Source organism: Cucumis melo, chromosome 12, assembly GCF_025177605.1.
Source record: "Cucumis melo cultivar AY chromosome 12, USDA_Cmelo_AY_1.0, whole genome shotgun sequence".
In the NCBI taxonomy this organism is placed as follows: domain Eukaryota; kingdom Viridiplantae; phylum Streptophyta; class Magnoliopsida; order Cucurbitales; family Cucurbitaceae; genus Cucumis; species Cucumis melo.
Window position 1 is genome coordinate 23,611,408 of NC_066868.1, and position 22,685 is coordinate 23,634,092.

At 35.2% G+C, this 22,685-nt stretch overlaps 2 protein-coding genes across 2 annotated transcripts; one reads left to right on the forward strand and one right to left on the reverse strand.

Moving 5' to 3' along the window:
* Positions 1–2,524: 2,524 nt before the first annotated feature.
* LOC103486611 (pentatricopeptide repeat-containing protein At5g46100) lies at positions 2,525–10,446 on the reverse strand. The gene is made up of 4 exons (XM_008444623.3): positions 9,965–10,446; positions 9,779–9,850; positions 9,630–9,700; positions 2,525–4,066 (listed from the first exon to the last, which is right to left on the reverse strand). Exon 4 carries the CDS (start codon positions 4,016–4,018, stop codon positions 2,600–2,602), a length of 1,419 nt encoding a protein of 472 aa, XP_008442845.2. The 5' UTR covers positions 4,019–4,066; positions 9,630–9,700; positions 9,779–9,850; positions 9,965–10,446; the 3' UTR covers positions 2,525–2,599.
* A 645-nt stretch (positions 10,447–11,091) lies between these two features.
* On the forward strand, positions 11,092–22,457 carry LOC103486600 (uncharacterized). The gene is made up of 22 exons (XM_008444614.3): positions 11,092–11,824; positions 12,833–12,947; positions 14,063–14,163; positions 14,615–14,706; positions 14,970–15,105; positions 15,201–15,269; positions 15,436–15,537; positions 15,760–15,858; positions 16,097–16,207; positions 17,181–17,387; positions 17,613–17,720; positions 17,862–17,957; positions 18,039–18,095; positions 19,350–19,496; positions 19,585–19,644; positions 19,835–19,939; positions 20,124–20,285; positions 20,404–20,477; positions 20,846–20,969; positions 21,457–21,548; positions 21,658–21,778; positions 21,886–22,457. Exons 1-22 carry the CDS (start codon positions 11,159–11,161, stop codon positions 22,036–22,038), a joined length of 2,997 nt encoding a protein of 998 aa, XP_008442836.2. The 5' UTR covers positions 11,092–11,158; the 3' UTR covers positions 22,039–22,457.
* Positions 22,458–22,685: the final 228 nt, after the last annotated feature.

Consider the following 22,685-nt stretch of genomic DNA (forward strand, 5'->3'; position numbering starts at 1 on the left):
GAAATATTCACATATCTATGAAGGTTATTTAATTTTTTTTCCCCAAAACTGGGGAAAGAAAGAACAAGAGTCAATTAGAAGCCAAAACTTAAGGTGCCTGGGTGGCCATTAGTAGAGGCCAGAGGGACTACGTAGTTAAATTATTAGGTGGTTTAATAAACTAATTATGCTGCTCATGCTAACTTTTATATTCTATTCATTCAAGTTCAATGTTCAATGTGATAAAATTAAAATTTGAATCAGTTAACTAACTGAAAAGGTACATGATGCTTCTTTTTTAAGAAAAGAAATAAAAAGTCCTTGAGTAGAGTATCACATTTTATCATAGTGGATTCAGATCTTGCAGGAATAGGCAACATAGCATAGGGAGGAATAGTTGAAAATAGTCTGTTTAAATCAAAACAGATTGAAACTATGAGGCTATTCTTTTCTAAAACCAATCAAGCTAAAATTGGTAGATAGAAAAATGGGGAGATAACAAAAAGATACGCTTACTGATTCTGGAGGAGGGCTTTTATCTTTTTCTATGATTGTATGAAGTGAATGTCTATAAAGAAATAGGTCATCATAACCACTTTTGGGCTTTGCCAACTAGTCCTTAAATTGAGGGAAAAGTGCCACAATGCAACAAACAATCTCATTGCCAATAAAAAGCCTAAATCAGAAAGGGAATCTGACATCAAAATAAAGTTTGGAGGCTAATCAATTATTACCATTCCAAAAGGGAGAAAAAAAGAAAAGAGAAGAATGTCTAAATAAATATTTTAACATATTTTTTTGTGTGCCAAAGAAGGATGGTCACAATCCAATTGCCTTTGAGACAACTCATCATCACAATCCTCACACCATCTACCTACAAGGATGTTGTGAGTTGAAATTGTGGGACATAATCACTCAAAACAGGAAAAGCCACAAACTAACCAAGACAGTCAATTATTGCAAGTGGTAATATTGTCAAAAATTGCATCACAAAATTAAAAGGAAAGAAAGACGTTGGGGGTCACTTGTAAGGGCCTAGGCATATGACTGCATAATGAGGGCCTCCCACTCCCACTATCACTTAGTCTCTGTTACAACCACCAAACACTAATGGCTAGTTTGTGGGAAGTCTACTTGGTAAGGCTTTACAACATGTTCTTAGAATGGCCAATCAAATCCATAGATGATGTTGTGGGAATTATGATATCAATTATTCCATGGGTAATAATTTGACAAACAGATAGATGGTCCATAACTTCCTCCCTAATATGGATAAACTAGAGCTACCTAACCATTGGGACCAAGTTCCTTAATTTGCTTGTTCATTAAATATTCCCCCTCCCCCCAAAGGAAAAAAAAGAGCAAACTAATCATCTTAATAGTTTTATGATCTTGGTACACATTATAGGTTCAAATCATCATGACCATATGCTAAAATATTGAACATCTCATAAATTTTTCAATGCACAATATCGTATGGTAGGGTCAGGAATTGGTACTAATGCTAATAGAATTAGTTGAAAGGCACATACCTAGCTCAACAACTCACAATTATTTGCAATGACCTTTACTTATTCTTCCTAGTACGCACTACATCCTATTCAATACGGTTAGAAGTTCAGGCTTCATATCTTCACTTACATACTAATCTAATCATTTCTCATATGTAAACAACAAATATATAGTTTCCTCATTTTTCTACAAAACTCAGGTGGGATGGGTTTCATGTCCAGTCTACACAAAACCGTATCTATGAAGGGCTAGTAATGGATTATTAAATGAAAAGGTTGTCAACTTGTTTTTTTCAAAGCCAACAGATTAATGATCATTAAAACAACGTCAGAGAATAAAAAACACAAAATCTAGAGTACGATCAATGATTCTATTGTTAGCCACTTCTATAAAGTATATGCTATAGCACACCGCCTTACTTTTTTTCCAAAATGCTAATGAGTTTTTTCTGTATGCATGGAAAGTCAATCCGCCTAAGCTAAAAGAGAATATGAAAGCATGAAATTTCCATAATATATACAAAAGTAAACTGTAATTAAATGATGAACTACCACATTGCCTGCGATGTAATGTTTCCACTATTACTATTACAAGTCTTTAGAGGAAAAGACAGAGGAAAAGGAAAACGATGTAAAAGAGGCAAGTTACTTTAATGCATGATAAAGATGTCTAGGTGATGAGAATTTAGTTCTAAAAAGAAGACGCGAGTGTTCAAAAACAAGGTTAATGATACGTACCATGCATGGCAAATGCAAGTGGTGATCCGCGTGGCTTTACACCAAATGCTACCTACAAGGCTACAAAAATGTCTAGATGTAAGGAGATAAATGGAACAAAACGAATCATCTCAAATGGTATGCTAATGTTCTGTTTGGCTTCCCACTGACACCATGATTGTGTAGAAAATACCAGTAAGAAGACTGGAAATATTGTTGAACTGGATAATGATAGTATCAAGGGATAAAAAGTAGGCAAATAGAACATAAAAGAAAGAGTGGTGTCGGTGTGCATACTTGTCCAGGGAGGAAAAAAGTTCAAAGTGCAGCTGCACAAAAATAATATCTGCTCACGAAATGCAACATTTAATAAATATTGTAGACCCATGAGATCAATCCATCAACTGGAGTTGCAGCAATTTCATAGCATCACAAGCTTTTCTTTCATCACAAAAACAATTAACCATGGTACTCCACATTTCTCCCTGAGGGATACATCCATTAATCACCATCTCATCCAGAATTCTAGAAGTTTTAGGAAGATCCCTTTTGTTACAGAAGCATTTTAACAAAGAATTAAAAGTATCAACAGTGATACTAATACCACGTGTCAAGACACTAAGATACAACTGAAATGCACGATTTGAATCGTTGATAGTGCAGAGACTATGAATTACTCTGTTATGGGTCCTGACATGAAGGCTCCATGTTAATCTATTAGGTTTGATCCCACAAAGGACCATCTCATCCAAGAAGTTTGCAGCTTCTTGGAATCTGGAAACATCACACAGACGATTAACTATTTTCCCATACAACCCGGCATCTGGTTTCAAACCTTGGAGTTTCATTCTGTCAAAAATCTCTAAAGCTTCATTTATTTTTCCTTCATTACAAAGTCCATTAAGCAACGTACTATAACTGATCATGTTGGGCCTCAAGCGTTTTTGGACCATCAACCCGAAGATATCTCTAGCTCGTGAAGAATGACCAGCCTTGCAAAATCCATCCATTAGAGAACTGTAAGTAAACACATTAGGTTCGATATTCTTGTCCTTCATATCTTCAAGTAATCTCACTGCTTCATCCACATTGTTCAGCTGACATAGACCATGTATTATCGAAGTATAGGTGATGACAGAAGGTGAACAACCTTTTGTCTCCATCTCCTGCAACAATTCCTTTGCCTCAACGATGTTCCCGAATCTACATAATCCATTGATCAAAGTTCCATAAGTATACGAATCAGGTTCAAACCCATGATTAGACATTGTACGAAACAAGTGCATTGCTTTATCCATGGTTCCACTATTCTTGCAGAAGGCTTTGATTAAAACATTAAGAGAAGTTACCGTAGGGGGAATACCCATTTTTCTCATATCCCTATAAAATCTAAAAGCCAATTTTAATTGATTTTCTTCCACAAGAATGGCAAGCACTGAAATGTAAGATTTTTCGGTCGGCTTGCAATGAAAATCCGGCATTTTATGGAAAACTCTTATGGAATCCAGCGGCTTATGGATACGTCCATAAGCCCTACAAATGGAGAGAAGTATATCCTCAGTGACATCAATTTTCTCTTCCTTCATCCTATCAAGAAGCGCTTCTGCTAACCTGAACTGGTTTGCAGAAATTAACTTGCTAATCATGAGACTAAAAGTATTTATATCATGCTTAAAACCATTTGCATACTCGGCTGTCGCAGAGTCGAATATGATAAGTGCCTTCTTTATGTCTCGTTCTGCTTGTATTAGCTGCTGAACATGAGCAGGTGTGACTGTTTTTGCCCATTTAAACATAGCTTTACTGCCCATTGTTCCTCTCTTGCTTAAAGAATCAGACTGTCTAACTTCAGACTGAACCTGAAGCATATGAATCTTATTCAATATTTTGAAGTCCATAAAAAAAAGAACAATCATAATAATCGCATTGCATATAAACTCTTGGAAAGTTTGAAGTTCCTTACAAGATGCCAAGAAATACATCAAATCCATGATTCACACCACTAACATTTTATTGTTTTAAGGAATAGAATAGAACATGCATCGTTACAAAAGTGTACATGGTTCATTAGCACATTTCACCACAAACCAAGTTTCTTGACCATTAAGCAATAAAACACTTGTTACCAAAAGTAGAAAAATACACGGGGGAGAATCATAAATGGGGATAAATTTGTTTGGTTAGACTAAGTGGATGGGAACTCTCACTTTTTGACACTAGAAAATGAAGTTCTACTGAATTAAAACAACACGAGTCTTTCGTTTATTCTAAAAAATAAAATATAGAGAAAAGTGCAAAAGCCACCGCCGGAGTATGGTGGTTGTAACAATTGCACCCCCAAACTTTCAATTATATAAATTGAACCGTCAAAATTTTATAAGTGTAAAAATTGTACCACAACACTTTTAAAGGTAAAAGTTAAATCCTCAAACTATGACATCAACACTCACAAAATGTGAAAATTAAGCCATTTACTCAATTTCTCACTTATATTTCTTCTTTCTCTATCTAATTTCTCTCTCTCCTCCTCCTTCTCAATCTACCTTCCATTCCTTCCACCATTTGATCATTCCCTTCCCTTCAACCACTCACCTAATGATTCATGTCCTAGTACGGTTTGAACATTGAACTGATGTGCTATGTTTTTCGAGCGGATATGGATTTGTGGCAAAATGGAATTTCTGGTTTTGGTGTGTGAGTGTTTAATTGTTGGGGAAAATGAAAATATGATGTGTTTCTGGTTGGGGGTGTTTGAACCAAGGAGTTAGGAGTAGTAATAGGGACGTGTGGAGTTGTGAAATCCATTCTTTGATTGGCCTAAGGAGATTGCGAGTCCCACTCACTAAAAGACATTATAGTATACGTTATTTACTTCTTACACTGTGAGCTTAAGACTACACAGCTCTCTAGACTTCACAACTCCTAAAGTTTACTATTTCACCACTTGTTCCAAACGCCCTTGTTTCAAACCTTCCAAACTCTCATGCAATTTCATTCCTCTATCTAAATGGAAAGGAATGACCATAAAAGGAAAAAGTGGAAGGTAGAGAGAGAGGAGGAGAGAAAGAAAGAAGAAATATGAAAAAGAAGTGGGGTAAAATTGTTTCATTTCTACATTTGTCATAGTTTGAGGGCTTAATTTTTAGACTTGAAAGTTTAGGGGGACCAACTGTTACAAACTTACAATCACCATAATTTGGGGGTGGTTCTTGCAATTCACCCTAAAATATACAATCTAATTATTTGATCCCACAACTATCTATAATACTATATCTCAAAAGTCAAATTAGATTGCCAGAGACTAACTGATAATTCCACCGCTGACTGAATCTACCTATTTTGGTTTTCATTTCTCTAGAACATTTTAAACAAATGATTGATAGGTTACGTTCCATAATCCAAAGGGCTTTGTCTTTTTCTCTGGGCATTGGATATGATTTCTTCCTGCAAACAAGTTACTTATCTTCTTGGCTTGTTTCATTTGAGAGGATTAATACCATTAACTTTAACCACATTCAAATGCTTCCACTTTTGTCCTTGCCCGCTCTCCCCACCCTCCAAACTGATGTATGTTGGCCTTGGAAAGTTGTTTCTAGGTTTGCTTTGTTAAATTATCGTTCCCATTTCCAATATTCGCTTTGTTCATCTCCTTCCTGTTTCTGATATTCATTTTGTTTGTTTCCCACGATTCTTCGAGGAGTAGGTAAATGACTCTGAAGTATATTCTTATTAATATTCTGTAAAATTTTGACTACTTAGCTTACATTGTTTCATCAATCTCTTAGCTCATCCATTTCCTCATAAATTTACCATTGCAGTACAAACCCTGCCAAGCTATCGGAGTAGGAGTCCAAAACGGTCATACACAAACTAGTATCAAAATCTACTTTCTTATTTCATAGAACTAGGTAAGAATCTGCAAGGACCTGACATCTTAACTTACTTCAGGAATGCTACTACATGCATGCATAAGCTAACGATTTTTTTTTCTTGGTAAACTTAAATAAAAAGAATGAAACTTCTTAGTTAAATAAACTTTAAAAGAAAAAAATCAATAAATCCCACAACATAAATCATAGAACAAATCGTGGCATGATCATGCTCATGCATACACATCAACCATCCAAATCTTTTGGACAGTCTCAGAGAAGCTATCAATCATATTCCAATTGGAGTGCCTGGCACCAAGGAGTTCTAGAAGTAAGATTACTTGCCTCAAAGTTAAAGCCCAAATATTTTTGAAAACAACATTCATTGAGAAAGAATGAAAGAATCTAATGGTATACAAAATACCAGCCCACAAAACCACTCTTTTAAAGGAAGGGGGACCGAAGTAAAATGTTGCCTATACAAGCAAACCAAATTTTCTCTTAGTCCACAACATGAATGGAAAAATATATATTATTTTTGACTTTTAGGCCTACCTACCCAAAATTTGTAGTTCATTCCGTATTCCTTCCATAATTAAAACAAAAAACTCAACTAACCACCCAATTGCTTGATATCTTGCTAGACAAAGGCCTAAACCTTTACAAATCTTCAAATTCAACCTTAAAAAAGAGAAAAAGAACATGGGTGAATCAACTCTTATGCCTTTGTAAGACCAAAAACTTCTTGATTCATTCAATACACAGAACATTTATACTCCTCAAAGTCGGTGAACATGTCGTCTATACAAGGATATACATATAACTTGTGGCATCATAAGTCCAGGATTCAAAATTCGAATTTGTCACCCATTGGCCCCGACAATCCCCTCCGACCTAGTTATGCAATTATATTCAATCCATAACAGTTTGTACCTAGTTGCATCGATATTTCTTTCTTCCTTGCCAAACAAAATTGATGTGCTCACATGCGGAACATTAGAGCATAAAATTTTTGCTTAATTGTTCATATTTCTCTGACTTAAGCTACTTCATCTCATCTATAGCAACTCCTTGCTTTCAGCTTGGTATTTATCATCAAGCCTATCCCTTTTGCCCATGGTGATCTTGGAAGATCTAACTTATTTCAATGACGGTAGAACTTTTGTCTACCACAAGTTAAACTATTTTCCCTTTTCCATCAAATTGATGGTTCACTAGTTTCCAACCATAGCTTTTGCCCAAAGTCACGATCTTTTAATTTTTGCAAACACCTTCAATAATTTACATTTTTTGTCAATAAGGCCTCAACCTTCCCTTTCGGTAGTTTTTGGTAACTATGGCTTTCCAAACTTCACCACAAAAATATTCTCTACTATAACTCCCCTATAATCTAAAAAGCTTGTTAAATACTCCAACACTTGATTGTCTTACTCAATCATTTATTTGATAAGAAAATTCTCCTACTAATACTATGGCCACTAGCTTAAGCAGGCTATCCTTTCAACCAACTTACCCAATGATCCAAAGTTGCAAGTAGTGACTGTGTTACTTATACAAACTCCAAAGGCTTGTAAACACCAAAATCCTATCTTAGCAAGTAAGTCAAACCAAACGTATGTACTTGTAGCCTCAAAACATTAATTTCCGTTATCTTCTCAAATAATAAAGCATTATATAAATACTTACATTTTCCTCACCTGTATAGTTGCTAATGCCAATAAATTCAGGGTGCTGTTTTTCACTTTCCAAGTGAAACATAATCTCCATTCCGAAGTATAACCTATTGAACTCCTCCATAAGGCATATCTTTCTCACGAAGAGTTTTCATCCTGTAATATTCTCCTTCACTATTTCTCATCTCTTTTGAACTCCAAAAACCTTTTTTTCCTCTTGGTCCCAATTAACCATCTAGAGTCTTGGTAGCATAAAGTTAGGGATAGTCCAAGTACTTTGAAGTTCTCTAAAATTTTATCGTTTAATTCAAACCAACACTTTGCTTCTTCACTTTTAAGAATAAGATTATTTCAACTATTTTGGCTTCCTTTTATAAAGAATTATTCTAACCATCACTTATACTTCAACTAGCAAATTTACTCCCTAAAGTGGTCATGACTTATTAAGCCTTTCAAAGCTCATCTCGAAACATTTGACCTTAATACCTAGTAACCTTTAGTAAAACTATAGTTTCTTCTTCTCCTTTTTCTTATTTATAAAGCAACTTTAATCTCATGCCTATCTACATGTTATAATATGATAAAGTTTCCTTCAATACCACTAATCTCATCCCCCATGCCAAAACATAACACAAATCTTTAGCCCACTTGGACAACTAATTCAATGGCTTAAACATGTACAACTCTTTCCTTCTATATTATCACAATGCTATCTAGTCCCATCAAATTTCAATATCTTTGAACGATGCTCTTTTCTAATAGTCCCTCCATGAGATAAACTAGTGTGAAATGACCTCTTAATTTTTTTTCAGTGTCTCGATTGAATAATCATCTCATACAACTTATATCAAGTCACTAAACAACCAATGTCAATCAGTCAGTACATAAAGCTTAAACATGAATGTTTTTAAACACAAATTTCATAGAACTTTTCATTGGACATATCTTTGGGACACTTTGGACTCACAATGTAAGTCAGTCTACAAAGCCTGAAACTTAGGCTCTAATACCAACTGTAACGGGCCGACTTTTCGAGATCTCTACTTGGGTCAATACTAACATGAGTGCAATTTAAAACAAAAATTGTTCGACTCTTTTTTTGTAAAATTATAATTTTATAATTAGTATGCCAATATTCGAATCAGGATCCCTAAAACGTTGAAAATAAATAGATAAATAGATTATAGAACATTTGCATTTAAACTCAAACTCAAATGTTTTCATTCTAACGTTCAAAACTTCTTTAGAACATGATAATGAGCAAAAGCATTGACAATGTTCCCGTATGGCACCTTTAACAGATCTCCCCGCCATGCGCTTGGTACTTTTTTTTACTTTACCCGAAAAACATGACATAAGAAAGGAAGACTATAAAAATACTCAGTAAGTGACCTACTACTAGGCCCGCTGGGCGAACATGTTGACTTTCCTATCTAGGTACCATAGTACATCCTATAGCATATCAATCGAGATGATCCCGAAGAAAGCCATATCAATCATAAGTGTGAACCTGAAGGAAGACACATCAGTCATAAGCATGAACCCGAAGGAGCATGCATCAGTCACGAGTGAACGTGAACGCGAAGGAACAAGTATCGGTCATAAATGCAGATAATGAACTTGTTGGACACCAGAACATAACATATGGGTGTACACAACCTGACAGGAAAGCTAACAGCTACCATCAGTCTAAACATGCAATATTCGACATTCATATTCTGTATCAAGACATAAGCATATTTTTACTAGCTCTAGTAACATATCCCATGAACTTCCAGATCATTCCCAGTGTAACATAGTGAATCATTTCAACACAATAATGACTTGTTTTCACAACGTCAACTTAGGTTCGAGGGCAAGCCGATAGTAAGTCCACTTACCTCAAATTCAGTCACAAGTTATAGTCCAAGCAATCAAGCTCCTTAGCTTTGAGTAAATTTCTAGAACCAACCTAAACATAATAAAAATTTATTATCAACTTTACCATAACACTACCAATCCAAAATCCTCTTAAATCTCAATTGCTTACCTCAATATCGCCAGAAAACACCAATAATGCTGCTGGACAGCGGCTTAAACGCTTCCAAAAACACCCAATTAACTAAAAAAAGCCAAGAACGAAACGACTTTAAATCCAATTCGCAATGGGTGTCCAAGAAGGATCCAAAAATTAACCCAAACTCGACAATTTTACCGAAAATAAGCCAGAACTCACCCAAAACTCAAGTTTCCGGCGAAACCAACAGCTGAAGGCAGCACCCAACTGACGGAACACAGCAGACCAGCGGCGGCTCGAGGGAAATAGAGAGGCTGGGTTTTTCTGGAGGATGACGGCGCGGCTGACCGAACACGGCGGGCGTGAGACAACCACACTGCGGCGTCTCGGCTCGGTCTGGGCGTCGGATTTGCGGCGGTGATGGACGGAAGAAAGAGAGGTGGGCGTCTGCGCCTTGCGCGAACGAAGAAGATGGAGAAGAAATAATATATATATATATATATATATATATATAATATTAGTTTTCTTTTTTACAAAATAATACATTACTTTTCCTAATTAAATTCTCAAATTTCCCAATTACTTTGCAAATTTAAACTCCAAATCAAAATATATACACATTATTTTGCCACCACTCAACTGTCATCGCTAAATCTCTTTATTTGATAAGAAGATTTCCTTTAACCAAAATCTTCCTTTTTTACTATGCTTAGATTGATTTTCTGGAAAATAAAATTACCATATTTTGATCTTAAAGTTTTTAGAAACGTTGGTGATTGGTCCTTTTACTAATAAAATCATTGATTTAATATACTAAATGATGATGTGGCCAGATGACTCGGATAAAAAAAACTTTTATATTTTCCCTTTATTTGTTCTTTCACTCCTCTTTCTCTTTCCTTGCGAGTCCTCCATTTCCATTTTAGAGTTTCTTGAAAATAAACTGCAACAGTTCGAAGACATGAAAGGAGAGGAGAGATTGAAGAAACTGGGAGGTGAAATAAATGAGGAGGACATTGGAAGAAGACGAGAGCATGGAGATTTGGACATTATTTTCAATTTAGAAGTGTTATTGGAGAGAATTAGGGACAGTTACAACTTACAAAGTTAACCTAAAGTTGATGTTGGAATAACGATACTTTTGGTACCTTTGACAAATATAGCTGGAAAGATACGAAAAATATATTACATAAAAGCCTCATCTACATGTCAAAATTCACGAGATTGTACTTCTAAAAGTACTTATAAAGAAAAATCAACGGTCCATATCCTCTCTAATCAATTTGTTTCGATTCTGGCCGTTCAGATTTAGTCTCCCCTTACATTCATTTTTCGTTAATTAAGCCGATAAATAGAATCGTTATATTATCTTCGGCCATTCCGCTCCGGTAACCGGAGCTTGAGTTTTCTCAAATGTCTGCGTTGTCGTCGTTAACGTTTCTCAAAGTTCCGGTTCGATCAAGGCTTTCGTTCTCATCCCGCACCATTTTCATTCCCCCATTTTCAGTTCGCGCCAAGAATTTATCTTCTCGTTTCGTCTTTCGTCAGGCGTCAAATGGAACTAACCCCACCAGTGAGACTGTTTTTGCTGTGCCAACAATATCAGTCGACAACTCTGAGGAGGATGAATCTACTGCATTCGTGATTCGGGCTCGCAATCGAATCGGCCTTCTTCAGGTGATCACCAGGGTTTTCAAGGTCCTCGGCTTGCGCATTGACAAGGCTACTGTGGAGTTTGAGGGTGAATACTTCACTAAGAAGTTCTTTGTCAGTGATTCTCATGGAAACAAGATTGAAAACCTTGAGAGTATTGATAGGATCAAGAAGGCGCTTATGGAAGCGATCGATGGCGATGATTTGACGATCTCTGCCAGGCCTGCCACTCGTGGCATTGTGGTGAGAAAGCCTGGGTTGTTGTCTACCTCAGGTGAACGGACAGCGAAGGCGGAAAGGATGTTCGAATTGATGGATGGGTTCTTGAAAAATGATCCGCTTAGCCTTCAAAAGGATATTCTTAATCATGTCGAGTATACAGTTGCCCGGTCTCGCTTTAGTTTTGATGATTTTGAAGCTTACCAGGTAATGCCGTTTAGTTCGTTTTGAATTCTAAATAAAAGATTCTCGATTAGTCAATTGAAGAATAGGTTGAAGATATAGCGATTTTTTGGGACCGGAGTAGAAAGCACTTCATGATGGAAAGACTAGATTCCCGCTGTTTAGAAACTAGACGGGTGATTACATCTAAACCTTCAGACATGTCACATTCACTTGGAGAAACGATAAGCTGTAAGCTTTGGCCCAGGAGTTGATAAACAAATTGGAGTTTGAAAAATATTTTGTTTGTATGTATTACTGAGGCTGTACATGGCTGCCGTTGTATAAGAATGACAAAGTGCTATTTTAGGCTAATGGAACAATCTCTGGAAAAAGATCCTACAATTACTCTCATGAAATAAGCTTGACCCACAATTTTCTCCACCATTTATCGGATTGATTTTCTTTCCTACGACATTTCAAGGTCTATTCTGACAGTCTCCCTTTTGTATAAACAAATGAAGCGTCAAAGGCAACGAAGTTACTGAAAGGAAAAAAAAAAAAAAATACAGTGATTACACACTCAAAAAAGTTGTTTACATTAATAAAATTAAATTTAAGAATGCTTAAGAAATTTATATATCATCACTATTATATTTATAATCTATCATCGAAGTTCTATTATATCTCTTCATATTTTGTTATTGTATGATGTATTTAAAACACATTTATTCTGGATGTTTGATCTTGAACCCTCTAATTTACTAAATATTAATGAAAACATTGGCATGTAATAATTGTATGTGTCGCAGCATTTTTCTCGTGTACTAAACAGGGCATTGTTGTATTTGTAGATATCTTTTCCTAAGCATCATGTCTTGTGACATGTATGTATGGTCTTTCTTTCCAAATATAAAATACAAAAGCATCAAAATCCCGAGCGACGATTGTATTAGTTTTGGCAAACTATTGTTTTCACTATTATTTGCACTCGTATTGACTTATTATTTTCATCATTATTTAATAATTGATTTTAAAGAATGGTGTTTGTAGGCTTTATCTCATTGCATAAGAGATAGATTGATTGAACGATGGCATGATACTCAGCTACACTTCAAGAGGAAAGATCCTAAGCGCGTATACTTTCTCTCACTTGAGTATCTTATGGGTATTTATGCACTTTTCTGGAGTTAAGAGTTTCCTTTTACAATTCTGTTGCACGCTGGTAATGTGATAAAAAGGTTTTCATTTTTACGAAAATTATGGGTTTAGCTATACGGTTTCTTTTGGGGTTTAGCCATAAGGTTTTCATTTATTTGTAAGGGAATGCAGTGGTTCTTTCTAACTTCTTTCTAATTTCTTTCTAACTTCTTTTGTAAAGTCCTTTAGTATGATGCTGTTAGCTGCTACCTGATGCTGTTAGCTGCTACCTGATGCTGTTAGATAACTGTCAACCGACAGTTTGAAAAGCTTCAGATATGCTTTCCATCTGGCGGACACTGGACTGAGTGTTAAACCCCATTTTAATTAATACATTATTTTAGCAATTGAATAATTGATTCCATTTTTAGTATATTTTTGTTTTCTTGTATAGAAAAACAAGGTTATAAATCATGTAACTTTTTTGGGGATAAAATAATGAAACTTTTCATGTTTAATATTTTGAAAATGCATATTTATAACTAATTTGGCACTTTTCAAACATGTCACCTTTTTTTCATTACTATCATTTCTAACTTCAATATTTCACCTAAGTTTGATAGGCTTGTAATTTAATCTTAATGTTCTATGGTCTCATATTCTATATGATCGATTAAATTAGATGCATCACCATGTGCCATTTCTTTCTTTTTTTTTTTTTTTTTCCTTTCAGGTGCGCATTTTGTTTTATATTTTTTTTATGCATGCATTGATCTTACTCTTGATTATGTTTGAAGTGAACTTGGGTTTTGGATTTTTAGTTTGTTATCTAAAGGTTACTCCATTGGTTATATGCTCTTGAGAATCATTGTTATTGATCTTTTTTTCTATTCCATTTCCATTGTCTGTTGTAGTCTTTTTTTTTTTTTTGAAACAGAAACAATGTTCTTCATTGATGAAATGAAAGAGACTAATATCGATGCTTTGAGCATTTCCATCGTCTCTTGTAGTAGTCCTTCCCCCACTATCAATTATCTTTTATAATTGTACTTCAGAAAACGTTCTATATTCTTTCAGTTGTCCACCTTTTTAGTTCTTTGTTGTTGGCTATTGATGCCAATATGAAGCTTTCTTTGAAAACAGGCCGTTCTTTGTCAAATAGTATTATCAACCTTGGTATCCGTGACCAATGTGCTGATGCTCTGAGCCAGCTTGGTTTTGAGTTTGAAGTTGTGGCAGAACAGGTAAGTGCATGCTTGGTAGTCAACTCGTTGAACTTCTGCTATCTTAGCTTTCTCGGTTCAGCTCAATTAGATTTCTAGCTAGATGCCACTTTTTCTTCATCCAGATTATACCACATATAAATCATGGCACAGATGAGACTTTGTTCTCGTTTGCCCATCAATTTTTTTCATTTTCAAAATAAATCAAGAAATTAATTTTACTTGCATGTGTTACTGGACTAATACTAGAATGACCAGCGTATAAGCTAGTACCTTGCCAACCATTCTCAACAGATTTTCCTGAGATAAGTTTGGAGTTACTTTAAAGATGGGGGAATAGGAATGGAGTTGCAGTTGCCCTTCTCTTCCACCCATTGATTTAATAATTTCCACTCACACAATGATTTCTGGTTTACCACATTTTACCATACGCTACTTCTCTTTCTTATGTCAACTTACTCAATGTTCCCAGGAAGGAGATGCTGCCCTTGGCAATGGTGGCCTAGCTCGTCTTTCAGCATGTCAAATGGATTCTCTTGCAACTATGGACTTTCCAGCTTGGGGGTATTGCATGTTGAGATTAAATTTTAGAATTTCATGTTCATGAGTAGTTATAAGAATTTTGATACCCATAGTTCAGTATCTAGTGGAGCTTAGTGTATAAGAGTAAGAATTTGTAATTGCTGTCGATCTTTAATATTCTTAGGAAACCTTTTGAACTCTTCGTCCTTTCTCTAGTAGGATGAATTTAATTCAGATATTAGGGCTTTCTGTGCTTGTGACAGTGAGTCATACTCATACTAAAATAATTATGTTTCTATCTCTAGCTATGGACTACGATATCAGTATGGGTTGTTTCGTCAAGTCATACTAGATGGCTTTCAACACGAGCAACCTGATTATTGGTTGAATTTTGGGAATCCTTGGGAAATAGAGAGAGTTCATGTAACATATCCCGTCAAGGTTTATATGTTCTGTCTTTTTTAAGGTTTCTTTTCTTCTTTTTGTTTGAATTTTGTCTAAAAGTTCCAACTAACTGTCCGTTATACTGGTTTTAGTTCTATGGCACTGTTGAAGAGGAAATTTTGAATGAAGAGAAGTATCAGGTCTGGATCCCTGGTGAAATGGTAAGGAACATCTTTCTTATTTCAGGGGTCCACTTGCTGTTTATTTATGCGTTTTGCTAGATTTTTGTTTTTCTTGAGAAAATTAATCTTAGACTTTTGGAACTACACCCTAGATTGAAGGGGAATATCTCAGAACTATATGATTTGTCTGTCACAATTATTTCAGATTGAAGCAGTAGCCTATGACAATCCTATACCTGGTTATGGAACAAGGAATACCATTACTCTTCGTCTCTGGGCTGCCAAACCAAGTAACCAGCATGATATGGTAGTTGCTGAATACCAATATACTATAGAAATAACTCCAATGCATATCTATAATCATATGTATGAAAAACACATTATTCTTCATTGCATCACAAAAATATGAGCTTTTTCCTAGCAATGAAGATTAAAAGTTTATTGTGCTCCATTTGACGGCTGCTTTGGAATTTTTATTTTGTTCTATTAAAAAATTGGCTATAATACTACAGAACAATGTAATTTCCAGGAAGCGTATAATACCGGGGATTATATTGATGCTGTGGTAAATAGGCAAAGGGCAGAAACAATTAGCAGTATTTTGTACCCAGACGACCGTTCTCATCAGGTTGGTTTTATTTCGTCTCACATTTATCACATATTCTTTTTTATAATATAACCATATTACTCAATCATAGAGAGGACAAAGACAAACTCAATCATAGAGAGGACAAAGACATCAATGCTATTAGATGCTCATTTTATTTTCTTGTCATTATTAGTTCTTGCGATTAGTTTCTTGTTGTATTTGAATTCATCACATGCTCTAGTGCTCTTCCTGACTTAATGTGCTTGTTGCTTTTTAGGGGAAGGAACTGAGACTGAAGCAACAATATTTCTTTGTCTCCGCATCCTTACAAGACATCATTCGCAGGTTTAAAGATGTTCATAAAGACTTAAGTCAGTTTCCTGACAAGGTTATGATTCCGTAGTTCCTTTAGCTGTTAGGCTTCTTCTCTCTCTCTTTCAATTTAAAATTTTCCATGACAATAATTTTTAAATCCAGAGGGATAAGCACGATTGTTATAAGTTAGATAAATAAAGTTTCATCTTTAGTTATTTTTTATCTTGTTTGACAAGATATGTGGTTTCTAATTTACTGAATTTCTGGAGATCAATATTTTTTTTTATTGAAATGGAAACAAGTACTTTTCATTGATATAATAAACAGCCGCTATTGCTCAAAATACAATGATAGTTAATGATAATCCAGAAACATGAGAATAGAGATCAATAGATGCACCTAGAGATTAATATGCAACTGGATGGGATCTTTCCTGATACTAATAGCAATTATCAATTTTACCTTCTTGGAATTTAGTGAACCAATCTACCCTGTATATGTTAAAATTAATGAACTACAGTCAGACGTGGTACATGTACTTCTTTCAAGTTTTTGGCTTTCAGCTTGCCCAACATAGGGACTACGATCGAGGAGTTCTTCTATTTGCCATTTTGGGAGGGGTAGTTTCTAATACCTAAGTGGTCTGTGTGTAGTGGTGTGGGGATTGTGTGGAGCAGGGAGAGAAACAATATACTCTTTAAAGGGTGGAGTGGGACTGTGCAAATGTGTGGTCATTGGATAGGTTCTTCTCTCTGCGTCGATGCTAAATTCTTTGTTATGATAGGTACTCAATGAAAGTACTGTTTATTATCAGGAAAAAAGAAAAAAAAAAAAAAGAATCTCTTTCCTGTCTAATTTTTCACTGTGCCTATTTTCTGTCATTTTCTAGCAAACACAGAATGAGTGGTGAACGTTGTAGTTTAGATGCAAAAAAAAAGAATCTCTTTCATGTGTTCTTTAAAAAAACCCGTTGTAGTTCAATTTTGTTTTTAAGGTACTGGTACCTTGCTTCTGTTCCATAAATGGTGCCTACTTCTTTTTATTAGGTTGCTCTGCAACTGAACGATACTCATCCGGCTCTTGCAATACCTGAGGTCATGCGAGTACTTGTTGATGAAGAACATCTTGGATGGAATAAAGCATTTGACATTACATGCAAAATTTTTTCATTCACAACTCACACTGTACAAGCTGAAGCGCTGGAGAAGATCCCTGTCGATCTGCTTGGAAGTCTCCTCCCGCGGCATTTACAAGTATGTTCTAAACATATCGTTGTTTGTTAAATCACAAATTTTGTTTTACTTTGTTCTGAAGGTTAATGGTGAGAATTGTTTCAGAGTCAACAAGGCTTTTCGTTCTTGCTGTGTTCCTAGTGTTGTCTTAATTTCTTTTTGCCACTTTTTTTCTTCTGATTTTATCTCATCTACATATTTTAAGAAATAAGTTTTCACAAGCTTACGAGGCCTTGTTCTTGTTAGATTATATATGACATAAACTCGTATTTCATGGAGGAGTTGAAGAAGAGGATTGGTTTAGACTATAATAGGCTGTCCCGGATGTCCATTGTGGAGGAAGGTGCTGTGAAGGTATTGCTAAACCCAGCCCTGTTCTTTATTTTAGTTTAGTTTTCATTTTTGTTTTGTTGGCTTTCAAATGTTTTATCTGGTTGTTTGGATGACTTTATTGAAGATTGTTGCAAATTTATTATTTTATATGTCATATTACAGAGTATACGTGTGGCAAACCTGTCACTTTTTTGTTCTCATACTGTGAATGGCGTATCCAAATTACATTCAGAATTACTACAAACAAGGGTATTTAAGGTATTGCAACATTCATTAGCTTGTGGGAGACTTGACGCTTGACTATAAGGCTATAGAGTTGACACCTTAACATTTTTGCAGGACTTCTATGAGCTGTGGCCAGAAAAATTCCAGTACAAAACAAATGGAGTAACCCAGGTTCGAAGATTGTAGTGTTCTAGTACATATGGTGCCACGTGTCTGATCATATCGTTTTTTACTTTACAGTATGATTGGAACTAAGAAGACTAGCAAACATGATGAATGAACCCTATTTCACCCTTTTTTGGCGAATTAAATATTACCGAATCTATTTATCAACTCTTCTACAAGTAAAAATATCAGCCGAGTACGCCATGTGATCTAATAGTTTGGGATCTTCAATATTTCTCTTGGTCATTAAAATTGATTTTGATTTTTAATCTTACTTTTGTGATTTTATTTAAAAAGGAAACAACTTCATTTATTAATAAATAAACATGTGGCAAAAGCTCATAGTACAAGAGGATTATATGATGAACAATCAAACCAAGGATCAAAAGGTGCACTCGAGCATCTCAACTAGGTTGAGACCCCTTAGCACCCTCATCATATTCATAATGAAAAAGATAAAACAACTAATAATTTCCAAGTGTAGGGCTAACAACAGCCAATGCAATCTTACTTTTGTGATAAATACAATGCTCTTTTGGTTGGTGCAGTCTTGATTATTAAGGTTATTTTTGTAGATAAGAAACATTTCATTGAATAAATGAAATAATGGGGAGACCTCACAACAACTAAAGGTAATTACAAAAGAGACTTCCAATTGAAAACTAAATAGGAGAGACTTGATGTTTGGAGCAAGGAGTAAGTTATTATAGTCCTAGGTTATTTTAATCGGGTTAAAATAGTTTGTGTTTTGAGAGTATGTGTTTGAGGTGTGAACTATTTTAGTTTGAGAAGTAAATAGTAACACGGTAGCAAAGAATAAAAAGAATTAGGAACATAAAATAGTAAAAACTGTAGTAAATAGTAAATATCGTAGTAAATTGCGAGTTTTGAAATAGCATTTACGGTAGCTAACTAGGACTTTTAAATAGTATTTACTGCAGCAAAGAGGTGCTTATTATAATCATATATAACCCTTGCCTCATACACCCCTTAATAAATGTTTAAATGGTTTCTTACTGCCTATATTTGCAACAATAAAAATCTATGCTGATTAAACATAAGCTCAATGAATCGTTGTCGATTATTAAGGTCATGGATATGCTGTTTGGTTATCTATTCACCACCATAAGTTCATATATTCGACGTGTATTTGGAAAAATCCTTATTTCTCTCTTTTTTTGTTTTTTATTTGCTGATAAAAGTTCAAACTGGATTTCACGAAAGTATATGACTATTCTGTTCAATGAATGATTTCCTCAGCGTCGCTGGATTGTGGTTAGCAATCCTAATTTATGTGCTCTCATCTCAAAATGGCTTGGGACAGAGTCTTGGATACGTGATATTGATCTTCTAATGGGCTTGCGTGAATATGCCACTGATATTTCCCTGCATCAAGAATGGCAAATGGTAATTTATTCCCCATTCATTCTCTCGAAGCTGGATATTGACTACTTGTACGGATTTTGTTACTTAGTCCTGTTGTGTGAACTTGTAGGTGCGAAGGGTTAATAAAATGAGGCTTGCTGAATACATTGAAGCAACAAGTGGCCTCAAGGTGGACAGATATTCCATATTTTATCTCTGATTTTACTTGCTCGCGTTAGTTTTTTCTTAGCTTCTTATACTTCGAGCTTCTGACTCGTTATTATTAATAAATGTGACTTGTTTCCTTTTCAAAAAAAAAATATTCTTTATTCAAGTGCTGCTGTATTATTGTGGTAAACCTTGACTCTCAACCAATGCAGGTCAGTTTAGATGCAATGTTCGATGTGCAGATAAAAAGGATACACGAGTACAAAAGACAGCTGCTGAATATATTAGGCATCATCCACAGATATGACTGCATAAAGGTAAATTGGAAATGTGATTGTTTTCCTTCTTTCTCTTGATTGGAGAAAATGGAATATCATGTCAATTTTGAGGAATTATCTTCACCAATCTCATAAATTCCATGCCTGCAGTCTCCTTCTCCTTATTAAATTTTCATTGTTATGGAACTTTATTCATTTGTCACCACTTATTTGCTTATTCCAGAATATGGCGAAGGATGATAGGAGGAAAGTTGTACCTCGCGTCTGCATAATTGGAGGAAAAGCTGCTCCTGGTTACGAAATGGCAAAGAAGATCATCAAACTTTGTCATGCTGTAGCAGAGAAGATTAATAACGACAGTGACGTAGGGGATCTTCTAAAACTTGTAAGAGGCTTTTCTGTGACTTTCATATTAGATATCTCAAATGATCTATATGTCCCCACAGATACCTCCTACGCTTCAACTGACTTTCACCCCCTTCGTAACTTTTGAAATTCTGCAGGTTTTTATTCCCGATTACAATGTATCTGTTGCTGAATTGGTAATACCTGGGGCCGACCTTTCACAGCACATAAGGTTGATTGATTTTCTTATGATATAAAATAGAACTGTCATGAAGTGTATATAATCGCATAATAGTTAGAAGCTAGAAAGTAGTCCCAACAGAACACCAGGAACAAAGCCGTACAAACAATACAGGGGCAAAACAAAACCACCCCATTGCAAGTCACCTTCCAATATCCATAATAAGAAATGCGGGAATTCATTACACCAATGTACATAAATATTGAACTAGTAAATTATTAGTAACTAAAAGAATGTACATGCAAACTGATATTGTGACTCAAATTCATTTCTTTTTTGAGCAAAAAGCTCTATGAAGCTTTACATTTTTTTCTTCTTTATCTTCTTTGGTGCATAACATGCAATAAATTTTGATGTAGTACTGCTGGACATGAGGCATCGGGCACTGGTAGCATGAAATTTCTCATGAATGGCTGTTTATTATTAGCTACAGCTGATGGATCTACAGTTGAAATAATTGAAGAAATAGGGGAAGATAACATGGTGAGTATGTCTTATATTTATAGCTTATGTTTAGGTTCTTAATTAAACTTTTTCTATATTGAAAAGATCATCACCATATCATCCTGCTTTTTGGAAAGTTCTTGGTTCTTGTATCTGTGTTGTTAGGTTACAGAAACCTTCTATCATGTCTTAGTTGTCTTAGTGTCAAAGAAATTGAACTGACATGGCCTCTCACAACTGCTCCAGAGTCCTGATAAGTACAATAGCACCTTATGCTTTCAGTTTGCAATTAGAGCTGTTTCTTCGTCTTTTCTTAGATGATTAAGTCCTCATCCATATGAGTCTTCTTGAAAAGTTATAGGCAGGCTGACTACCTTTCGAGGAAATAACCACCACACCATTGCACCTGGAAATTGAAAACTATCTTTTACATAAGTTTTGGGTTTTCAGATGTCAGAAACCTTGAGTGCACCATGTTTATGTCCGGAAATAAGCATGTAGCGTAGTTCTAATATATCTTTTTCAGTTTTTATTTGGAGCTAAAGTGCATGAAGTCCCAACATTGCGTGAAAAGGGATCTACAATTAAGGTGCCCCTGCAATTTGCTCGTGTTGTAAGGTATACATACAATCACTCTCATCTGCCTTGATCTACTGGGGAATGCACAATGAGAGCTTACTTTTCTCAATTTTTAAAATCTTTTCATGTTTTCTGTAATGGTTTTAAGAATGGTTCGAGATGGTTATTTTGGCTTCCAAGACTACTTCAAATCACTATGCGACAGAGTCGAAGGCAATAACGATTATTATCTCCTTGGATCTGATTTCGAAAGCTATTTAGGGGCACAGGTATTCCTTTGGTTTCTTGAAATGGGGAATTTGAGGGCATTGATGTTTAATAGCTCTTTCTTGTAATTTGTTTTAAAACGATAATGATCAATCATATTCAACTCCAGGCGGCGGCAGATAAAGCATTTACTGATAAAGAGAAATGGACACGGATGAGCATCCTCAGTACTGCCGGTTCGGGTAGATTTAGCAGTGACAGGACCATCCAGGACTATGCAGAGAAGACTTGGGGAATTGAGCCTTGTAGGTGTCCTTTATGATCATCCATCTTCTGAAAGAAAGCAAGTAAAGTTAGCAGCATGGAGAAAGCAAATAACTCGTCAGTAGTGTAGTACTGATGAATTAGGTGAAGTTTCCTTTGTGGACGTTTCTTCAAAGTCTTCTCCGTGTAATCTAATAAAGATTAACTGTATTTGTAACACTGTAAACAAGGTTGGAATCAGTAAAGTCTTTTAACTTTAAATACAAAAATGATAGAAAGCACATGCAACTGTTTGTAGTGGATATGGTGATTTCCAGTGTGGGAGCATTGTCTACAAAAATGCAGTGATTGTGAAGTTGTAATTATATGACCACCTCAGTAGGTAACTCAAGAGGAAGAGATTGTCTCCAACTTCTCAATCTTCGAAACCATGAAGTTCAATTTTAGATAACAAATGTAATGTGTTATAAACACTCATTTTCTTGTAATCTTTTTTTTGTATTCAATGAGTCTCATCACAACCTAATGACATATTTAAACCTTTCTTTTGAGTTAAAAGTACCACTAATTGTTCATGTTTAGTTTTATACTTTTAATAAATCTTAAATTTAGATGAATATGTTTAAAATCTTAAATTTAGAATAAAGCCTACTAAAAATATCCTAGATTTATTTCTTTGTAATCGATTAACGGATAATCTAGCCA

Bases quoted from the DNA above. Each gene is read 5' to 3' on its own strand.
- LOC103486611 (XM_008444623.3), bottom strand. From the start codon at position 4,018: ATGGGCAGTAAAGCTATGTTTAAATGGGCAAAAACAGTCACACCTGCT.
- LOC103486600 (XM_008444614.3), top strand. From the start codon at position 11,159: ATGTCTGCGTTGTCGTCGTTAACGTTTCTCAAAGTTCCGGTTCGATCA. The intron at 17,721-17,861 runs GTATTGCTAAAC...GTCATATTACAG, and splicing joins TGGAGGAAGGTGCTGTGAAG to AGTATACGTGTGGCAAACCT. The intron at 18,096-19,349 runs GTTCGAAGATTG...TGATTTCCTCAG, and splicing joins AAACAAATGGAGTAACCCAG to CGTCGCTGGATTGTGGTTAG.